We start from the raw sequence: 10,142 nt of genomic DNA on the forward strand, positions 1-10,142 counted from the left end.
GTATTCAGAGCCTTTGCTCAGTATTTATATAGAATTTATGAAAAATGTTATGTTATGTGATATAACTAAGTCCAATAAGGATTACTCTTTATACTTTTTCATAAATTATATTTAATTGACTAATAGATAAGCTGCTTGACTTTAAATAGAGAGATGTAAAGACAAATATGACAACAGGTTAAAGGGTGTCTAATAGAGACAATGGTATTTTTTATATTCCAGTATTCCAATGATTATAAAAATACATATGACAGTGATTTTACTTCAAAGCACTTTAAAATGTGAGTAACAGTCACAACATTAGTAAGAAAACTGAAAAGTGATAATGAAGAGATTCATTTAAAATCAATAAACAAAAGAAATTGCTTGACCGAAGCTTTATTTTGAAAAGTAGAGATACAACCGGAAGAAGCTTTACTTTGATGCAGGTAAAATACGGACTAGGTCTACACCTATCATAGCCGGGAGGGATCAGTGTTGAGGCGAGTGTCTGGTTGGAGTTTTTTGGCATAATTGTCTCAACTTCTTGCGATATTTCGCTAATACGTCTATAAAACAACACCAGAGAATAATTAATCAATGAACTAAACAGCAACACGCACCACGTGACCCCCTGTTCTTTTGTTCTTCACTGAAACAAATATGTACTATTATATTCCCCAAACTGAGACGGCTTTCCTCAGTGTAACTATATTAATCCAGATGTTTGTGACAATATTAAAAAGTGATAAATAAATACTGACGACTCTTCAAACCACGAGGGGGGAGACCAAAAGCACTGGACAGCGCCCGTGGTTTGATCCCGGGGAGGGAGTTGACTGCTTAATCAAAGAGATTTGCTGTACGAAGTAACCACTGAGCTACACCAGCGCGTGGGACAACGAGGAAAGTCTCTTTATAAAGACTACTGCTGTCTACTCTATGTCATAGTTCTGGCCAAACAACCGCACAGCACCGCAACATAGCCTATATGCGTATCCCCAGTATAGAAAACAACAGCTAAAAGCTAGTTGTTGTGTAGTAGGCTACAAAACACTGAACAGCGCCTGTGCTTTGGTCACAGAAACCGATGGAATTGCTTAATCAAACAGACTCGCAGTACGAAGTAACCACTGAGCTACTGTGTGCTAGTGCGTTTAAAACAGCCGGACGTCACCACACAGGATGCTGCAGTTTTCATTGGGTTGCAGATGTGGATAATCATCTTTACAGCACTGCAACAAACCTTACATGCGCCTATCCTCTTAAAGAAAACATTAGTCTACTATAAAAGTTATCTGTTGTGTGGCATTTCTTTCTTTTTGAAGATTTGTGTCTGGGCATACTGTAATGGCATTCATCATACACAGCCTAGCTAGTGGGAAGTCTCAGGCATTTAAACATCTCTGGGTCATTCACACAGATGACACATGTAATACCCCAGTTCTTTAATTGGACAGCTCTGAATAACGAAGGAGTTAATTATTTTAACCAAAAGCAAAAATTACAAACACGACCCAGGTTGCTCCCTCCTCCAGAAACACAGACACTGGCTGCTGGAGAGAAGGAGTCCCAGGCCACACAGAGCCTAATACATTTATAAGTTTTGGGCTAACCCTTACCCAGATGAAGTCAGTCCACAGACTCCATCTCTTATCTAGAGCGCCACAGGCTTGGAGCAGCTGGTCATAACAAAATGAGGAATTTCACTGTGCGTGTGTGTTGTCACGTGGTGCTTAGCTAAGACATTCATTCAGATATAACGCATGATGAATACAAGAAAACAGTTGGTGTCAAGGTACACTTTTCAGAATCAACATCTTATCTGTCAACCTTGAAACAGAGCAGATTAGAGCAGACTTTAATTCTTACTAAACTGCATTACTAATACATTTAATTCAACACATTAATGTCTAATAATTATCTGACTGATTTACTAATATCTAACAGTTTCTAAAACCATATTTCATTTTTTCCATATGGATTATTGAGTGTAGATGAATGACAGTTTTAATCATTTCAAGTGAAACCTGGAAACACTATAAAGTTTGCAAAAAACCACTGTATACCTGAAGGTTTCCCTTTATTAACAAGCTGCCCTTTGCCTTAATGAATTACTCAATTGATTATCCACTAGCTCTGAGAAAAGCAGCACAGACCAAACAATTTCTCTAATCAGTTTATATTTGTAACCTTTAATAGTAAAATAAATTCATATTTTACATTGTGTTATCTTGCATTGATTAGGAATGAGTCAGTGTTATATGTCGTAATTGAATTTTACCTAAGCTTTGAACTACTTGAGCATAATAAAGAATGAGCAGTGGTACATTAGCCTTTGAGGTGCATCTTGGAGCTTTAGAAACAGCCTGGACTGTCTTGTTATTAAAATGAAGAAAAGTATTTTTAAAAGCTGAAAGTGCATTGAAAAGAGTTATATGAAATGATCAGTCGACCATTTATATCGGTTGCCTCTACTCTAGCCCTCGCTTGTAATGGAACACTATGCAGATGTGAATGTGAAAATGGGGTGTTGCATAATGCAAAGACGCATAATATTTACCACTATAGCAAGAGCCCTTTTGCAGAGAACAAGAGAACATAGATGGAAGGACTGCGATCACAGGGAAAGCTAGAGTTGAGCATACCAAGCCTGCTAAGAGGTTGAATTTGGCTGAAGTGTAGTAGGCTTATTGTTGGGAACATAATTGGGAACATGAGGGCCGTGGACGTTGCTAAGCAAAGAAGCAGTGCAGCAGAGGCTTTGCTCGAGTTCATTTTGTGTTGTTGTACAATGTTAAACACACACACACACACACACACACACACACACACACACACACACATAGAAATACAGTCTTGGCTAGACATGTCTCCAGATAGCCTATATGGCAGTCCACCCACAGCCTGTTCCAAGCTGCTTTAAGTGTTGACCAGTCAGTGGGTTTAACTGCATGTCCTGTCTCAGCAGGCCTACTCAGACTGTACAGTACAGTAATGAGTAGGGGTACCAACCTAATCACCCTCACACTAACTGCAGGATTCCTCTCAGCCTGACCAGGAGAGGGAGGTTTATGTAACACTGCTCTGCCTGAGCTACATGCCTCTCTCATCTTATGGATTGTGAACCCAGCCTCCACTTTGGCTGTGGTGAAACTCCAGCACCAGACCCTGGATTAATTGGGAGGGGTTGCATTCTGTGTGAACAGCATGCTCCAGTCATTAGGTTCATGTTCCCAAACTACAGCAGACAGACCCAGTCCCCCAGCTCCAGGCCTTCTGCCTTCTGCCTGGTAACAGTTTGGCTTCAGAGAGGAATACATTTAAGAAAACAAAGAGTGAGAGTGAAAAAGGATACGAGATTTATAGGCCAGTATTTATTAGTGTTGCACATTGAATTTCTTTCTTGTGTATGCTCTGTTTTTCTTCATTTCTTTTCTTTACCGCTAACATTTTATTGACTGGTGTTTTTTTTTAATAGTTATCTGGGAGATGGAAGGTTTCACCTGGAGTCAATCATGATCGCAAACCCAGAAATCCCTGCCTACAGGTATCGTAAAAAAAGGAACCATTTGTCTTCAGTTTTTTCCCCTCTATAATTTACCGATTTCATTGACGGCATTTTCATTGTAGTCAATTAGCAGTACAGCTCTAATGTTATTTACACAATACGGGAACTGAAACATGTTAATGGAATATTGTAGATGATTGCAAAAGGAGAAAAGTAAGCAATTTTGCAAATATAGACTGAGACGACTGTAGAGCAGCCGTCTCCCAACCGGAGGGTCGGAGGTTCGAATCTCGGTGCCTGCAGTCCACATGTCGAAGTGTCCTTGGGCAAGACACTGAACCCCCCTCGTTGCCCCCAATGGTTAGAGCCATTGGCACCGCAGATGGCTGCCTCGGTTCTGTACCGGAAACAAATTCCTTGTGTGTAACATACTTGGCCAATAAAGGTGATTATCCTTATCCTTATGTATGTAGAAATGTTTTTATACTGATATTGAAATTATAAAAATCCTTTGCAGTCATCATTGCTCGCCCTAATGGAGTGTCACGATAATGTTTTGAGAGAAGGAAGTTCTGTTTTGATGAGGTCTTGTTTGTATGCAAAGTGAAATCATGTTGTGATAAACATATCCACTGCCACACAGATCACAGGTCTCTCATAAACAAGATTCTAATCTCAAGTGAACTCTTTGTACTGGAGAAAAGGAGATTAGATGCTCACAAATACCTCCATTTTCCCTGAGGTAGACTAACTCCTGTCATACTTGATGCCTTTTCATGATTGGATTTCTTCCTCTTTTCTTGCATTTCTGTCCTCAAGAAGAATTTCTAAACAGTAAATGGTATTGTGTATAATTTGCCTTTTTCTTCTGGTGTGTTTTTGCAGTTATCAGTTTTCTTCTGGTGTGTTTTTGCAGTTATGACCCCTACACTAAGCTTTTCTCGAGAGAGTACTATGACCATGAGGGTATGCGTGCCTTAAGGCTCCAGGCAATTGAGAAGGCTTGTTCAGGCCAGAGATGGGGCCTGATCTTGGGCACGCTGGGCCGGCAAGGCAGCCCCAAAGTCCTGGAGGTTAGAGTCTACATTCTGATTTCAGCATTCTGTATGTCCTGAGGCCACTTGTGCAATGGTTTGTAATATTTTTCAGTGTGAGGTTCTCTGACAAGTGATTTGGTAACATGAAGTACTAATAGGACAAGCAGTTTTCACACTGGGGGCTTGTTATTTCACATTTAACATGATGCAGCTGAGCGGTCACAGAAAGTCCTCCTATATTGGAATGTTAGTGCTAGGGATGTCAGTTTCAATTCGGCAGCATAAATGAGAAATAATCAACCCTAAATACATATTTAAAAGCTTTAAAAAATATACTTTACATAATCATGCTAGCTCTTCACAGCACAATCCTACTAAATAGAGAATTTCATAAATGAAATTAATCTGAAAAATTCCATCACTCCACATTGCTGCTCATGTTCAGCAAACTGCCAAACATAATTCAGAAGGTTAAGTGTGATAATCCTGTGAAACTTACCTTTTTAAAACTTTTAGGATATAGACTTAGAAAACCCTAGCCATCCAAGTTTCTGATTACAGTTGCTTGTTTTTGTACTTTTTACCAGCTGTATCAACATTCAGTGTCAGTTCAGCAACTAGGAGCACTGATCGAACTGATAGCCTGGGAAATCATAAATACTGTTTGTGATCTCACACACATGCTGGTCCATTAGGTCCAGACTTATAAGTGATAAACTCAGAGTCTTTCCAAGTATGAGCTATTATGCATTAGCATGCACACAGGTCTACCTGGGAGTACCAATCGAAGGACTGAGAAGCCTTCTCTGATCACTTCTAAACTAAGGCTGCTCTCACCTCCACTGCCTGCCCTATATGGTTCTCTTTATTCTTTCTTCTTTGTTATATTAGCCTGCCTTTTGTTTTATATTGCTGTACTGTTTTGTATTTGAATTAGTTTATTAGCTTTGCTTTCTTTACATCGTCATGCCCAAAATTAGTATTCGTACATTGAGGTATGGTAGAATGCACAGACACGTGGATGCTAAATGTTTTTAAAGCACACCTAGGTTTCATCAGTCAGTGTACATTTCTGGGCTTTGATTGATGCCTTTCTGTTTCTTCACTTCTTCCCTAAATTTCCAGATCAAGTTAACACTGACATAAAAATGTCAACCCGAGCGTGAAAAATTTCATTTTTAGGTGGCAGGAGATGATGGATTTGAAAGGGGATTTAAATTAAAAGAGCCACCAACTGTCCCATAGCAATGTCCCGAGATGAACAAGTGTTGTTTCAGATAACCTCTGAAGTAAGTGGACAGAATTATCTGGGATAAAAGCACAGTTGCAGAAATGCCTCATGCTTCTCCCAAGGGCAGTGATATCAGCAACACTCATACCTTTATCTCACCAAAGGAACATTTATAGAGTTTCTTCACATGGTTTGGCTGCCTCCTGCATCCCTCAGTAACACCTCAGTCCAGCAGCCATTGCCCAAAACATCAAAGGAAGAGTCAGCAGGGAACAAAGTCCCTTTGACTAAACAGTTTCATTACTGATAGGTTATATGAAGCCTGGTGTTGGATGTAGTACCCACTGGGATCAACTCAACTAAGCCTGAGGAAGTAAAGCAGGGCCAGCTCCATGTAGGCCCACTACCTTTCAGGGTAATATGGTGGTTTGTGAAAATAAAGCACAGCTGGGGGCTTTGGTGTAATACACCCTGGCTTCAAAAACTGGCTCTTGGGCTGTTCCTCTTTGATATGGGAAATGCTGGAGTTTTACCTGTAAAGGTCACATCTGAGTTGTAGAGGGCAAACTGTTGTTTGCTCAGCCATTTGTTGAACCTCAGTTTGAGGATGAGTGAAATGTCCTGTATTCCCTCCTGTTTGTCCATCAATGGACCAGCCTTGTGGGACTGGGAGAGTCAGAACGTCCAAGCGTAAGAGTATGTTCCTCAGCTGGAAAAAAAAATGGATTCCTCCATTTGGGCTGGGAATTAATACCTGTCCAAAGTTAAGGACGTTAAATATCACATTGTCTTTTTTTTATTAGTGAATATTAGATGTACTAGGAGATAGACAAGTGGCAATAATGTCGGGATTGTGCCAGCTATTTGTAAAGTCTGAAGCAAAAGTGCTTGGTCTGAGTTCCTGTTCTGTCCTACAGTTTTGATCTGAGTGGACACTGAAATAAAGGACAGAGGTGATGAGTTCTTTGCAGTTTGTCATGGCACACAGTGACAGGTTGAGGAGACTGAACATCTGTATGGAGGTTGGAGTACAACTGCTGCTGTTTGGCTCCAGAAATAGTCTGTTGAGGTTTGTTGGGCATGTAACCCAGATGCTCCCCAGTGGAGGCATTTGGCATGAGCCAACTGGAAGGAGACCCAGATAAACTCCCAGGATATGATGAAGGGATTAAACATCCCAATTTAGCCTGAGAATGCCAGGAGCAGCTGGAGGGCATAGCTGAGGGGAAGGACCTATCTGTTGCCCTCTGACAACATGAAGGCTGCATATGCATGTGTGGTATGAGGCTTCCAAGACTGAGTGCTGGATACTATAGTCTTTGCCCCTGAAATTAGTAACAGAATAATAACGTCTGGTCGACCCTGGATTGGAATTAAGGCACTGTGTTTTATAATTTCTTACAGTGGAGTGTCACAGCCCTAGAGACAATTGTGTTCCATGTTTGGATTGCAAACCTTTCCATTTCTTTCCCCTCCTAGCACCTGGAGTCAAAGCTCCAGTCACTGGGCAAGTCCATCACTCGAGTGCTCCTGTCTGAGATTTTCCCCAGCAAGCTGGATTTGATGCCAGATGTAGATGTGTGAGTATTAAACTGTACACATACACTAACCGTCCCAGATTAGGACACGCTTAAATAAGAACCACATAACAAAGCCAGCCCATATACCATATACATATATAGCCTTGCAGAAGCTAGCTCATATTCTGTAAATGATGTTTTCACATTTTTACTTTAAAAGTTTATTTAACAGGGACAGTGGACAGTGATTGACTGCCCCCCCAGAGTTAAACTTCATTTGTAGTTCCTGGACAGGAAATTCAAAGATGTTAGAAAATTTCACATACTTTATCATCATACAAGAAAATTACATCTGATGTCATTAAAACATTTATCAATAAAAAAAGACACTAAAGATAGCACACTATAAAATCCTAATGTTAACATTGCATTGCAGTTAAATTGCATTATCATCTAAGATACAGATATACGTATCAAAACATTACTAAAATTACAAAAGTTCTCACTGATTGCATACATACTTTAGCCAGGTCTTCAATTGTAATTAATTGTAATTAAGCTGCACAAGGGTAGGGCAATGTCTAATGCTAGTTGGTAACTTGTTCCAAATGTTCGCACCTCTTATGGAAAAGGGTGAATCTGTGTTGTATAACATAGTCACCTCTTGAGGATGCTCTTGTTTGCCTTGTGTTGTCTGAGCATATGAATGTAGAAAACAAATCAAACAGCTTATCTTTAGGCTGTGGCTGGTTTAAGGCTGATCTGGTTTTTTGCAAAGTAATTTTGGTCTATGTGCCATGATGACACTTCCATGATTTGGGCCATGCCACAGTGCCTGCAGCATTGCGGGTCAGGGCTAAAGCCCTTTTTACACTGCCCGTTCAAGGTGGGATTATTGTGCCAATTTTCCGCCATGACTTCTTGCAATATTGAATTGAATTCATCACCAAAACACTTCTTCCTCCTTTGGCTCATTGTTTTTTTTCCTTTCATTTCCAAAATTTGAATCACCACTATGTTTCTGGTATAGAAATGAGTACTTCACCATGGTCATTTCATGGACCATGGACCTCGGCAGAGCTTTTATAACCAACAGCAAGTAGCCGCCTAAAAGTTGCGATCAGCAACATCTGAAATGTATTTTATCAGCACCATTGTGCACATAACTGGAGAGTCAGCATAATTTGCAAGTGCACAGTACAACAAAGTGTTGATGGCCAGAGTTTCTAGTAGCTTTGTAACCCCGATTGGCATTCATGTCTTGGTGAGATTCCATAGCTTGGCCTTTGTAGAATAGGTCCAGTAATGCACTTGGATGCTGGGTATTTTATACATGAATTATCAATCACATCACATACTTGAGCAGCAAGGTCAGAGAATAACAACAACTAGAGAAATATATTTGCCTTACTGTACATTTGCCCAAGGTGTTTTATTTGCTTTTTTTTTTTACCATTAGGTTCCAAATTTCATCTGACAGAACCATGTGAACCCATCACATATGACAGACAGTTAGTTATTCCCTCACACACTAGGAAATTACTGGTGAAATGGAACATGATTGAGTTCCTGATGATGATAGTGGTGCTGAAATATGCTCTGCCACATAACACTGTTATTCAAAAAAAATAAACTGCTCAAGTTATTCAATGAAACATGGAAGTGCTCAGGCTTGAAGGCTCGGTTTCTTTGATTGATCAGATTTCTAAGCAGAAGAGCAGAGGTGAAGACGGACAAGGGGTTAGTAACAGCTCCAGTCAAATTCACACAGGCGCTCACACAGTCACACACATACACTCCTCACACTCCCTCAGATTGGCCTCTCTCAGCTGAGTAATGAGAGGGGTGATGTGTGAGGGAGGAGTGGGTGAGAGAGGCAGCAAAGGTCTGAGAGAGACAGAATGAGTTGGAGAGAGGAAGAGAGAGAGAGAGAGCGAGTGCTGCAGAGGTAGATGAGGGGGCTGTGTTTGGAAAGCAAACGATCGTGGTAAGAGCTTTTTTTTTTTTTTTCTTTGTTTTTTGGCTCTCCTCTTCAAACTGATGTACGAGTGCAACTCCGACATTATGTAAGTGAGGCACGATTCACCCAACCAAAACAAACCCTCCATTACAGACGAGCTTTCCAGCGGCACCGTGTTTCAACAGCATTTATGGTATTGCTGTCAATAAAAACAATGTATTTGAATACAACATTTAGGCCCAATCTGTATTTCACTTAGGGAAACACTTTATACTTTTATACTCCGTTGCCATCGATACACCTAGTAACTATCTGCCCTGTATTAAACCATAAATAGTGAGATATGTTTATAATATTTAGTCCTTGCCTATTTGTACTAATGTGCTCACTAGACTATTATAAACACCTCTTCTTACAACACAGACACCACATACCACAGCTTTCAAAATGACCATAAAGTTGAATCAGCACCTGAACATTATAACCTTGATAAAGGTAGAATCTGTTGCAGGGCTGTGGTATTAGATTGTGTTACTTGTAGCTAGTTGTACCTAATAAACTGACATCTGACTGTATATAAATTTGTCACCGGGTTCACTTTCCAGTTGGGTCTTACCAGAGACCAGTATATTCACTCAAACAAACAAACACTGTGTCTTAGTGCCTCTCAGTGAGTCCAGGCTAGAGATTAAAGTACAGTTTAAAGTTCATTTTGGACGGCATCGCTTACTAACAGCATTCTTTACATCATTAATCCTAGGAGTTTATTCACAATGAAATTGGACATAGTTTCTCCTGCTAATATTTTTGACGTTTTTATTCATCAGCCTTTTTATTCTTTCTCCTTTTCGTTTTATTTATGAGAACAAAGGCTTCCTACATGAGGCTATAGTTGACATCAGAA

General features: G+C 40.1%; 1 protein-coding gene across 1 annotated transcript in view; it reads left to right on the plus strand.

The window, feature by feature from the left end:
- Window positions 1–10,142, plus strand: part of dph1 (diphthamide biosynthesis 1) — a 74,698-nt gene that overhangs the window by 56,017 nt on the left and 8,539 nt on the right. Inside the window, exons 8-10 of the mRNA XM_020614865.1 lie at window positions 3,461–3,529; window positions 4,407–4,563; window positions 7,238–7,338. Coding sequence (XP_020470521.1) covers window positions 3,461–3,529; window positions 4,407–4,563; window positions 7,238–7,338 — 327 coding nt within the window. The remainder of the gene's footprint in view (window positions 1–3,460; window positions 3,530–4,406; window positions 4,564–7,237; window positions 7,339–10,142) is intronic.

This window comes from Monopterus albus, unplaced genomic scaffold, assembly GCF_001952655.1.
Source record: "Monopterus albus unplaced genomic scaffold, M_albus_1.0 scaffold152.1, whole genome shotgun sequence".
Taxonomy (NCBI): Eukaryota; Metazoa; Chordata; class Actinopteri; order Synbranchiformes; family Synbranchidae; genus Monopterus; species Monopterus albus.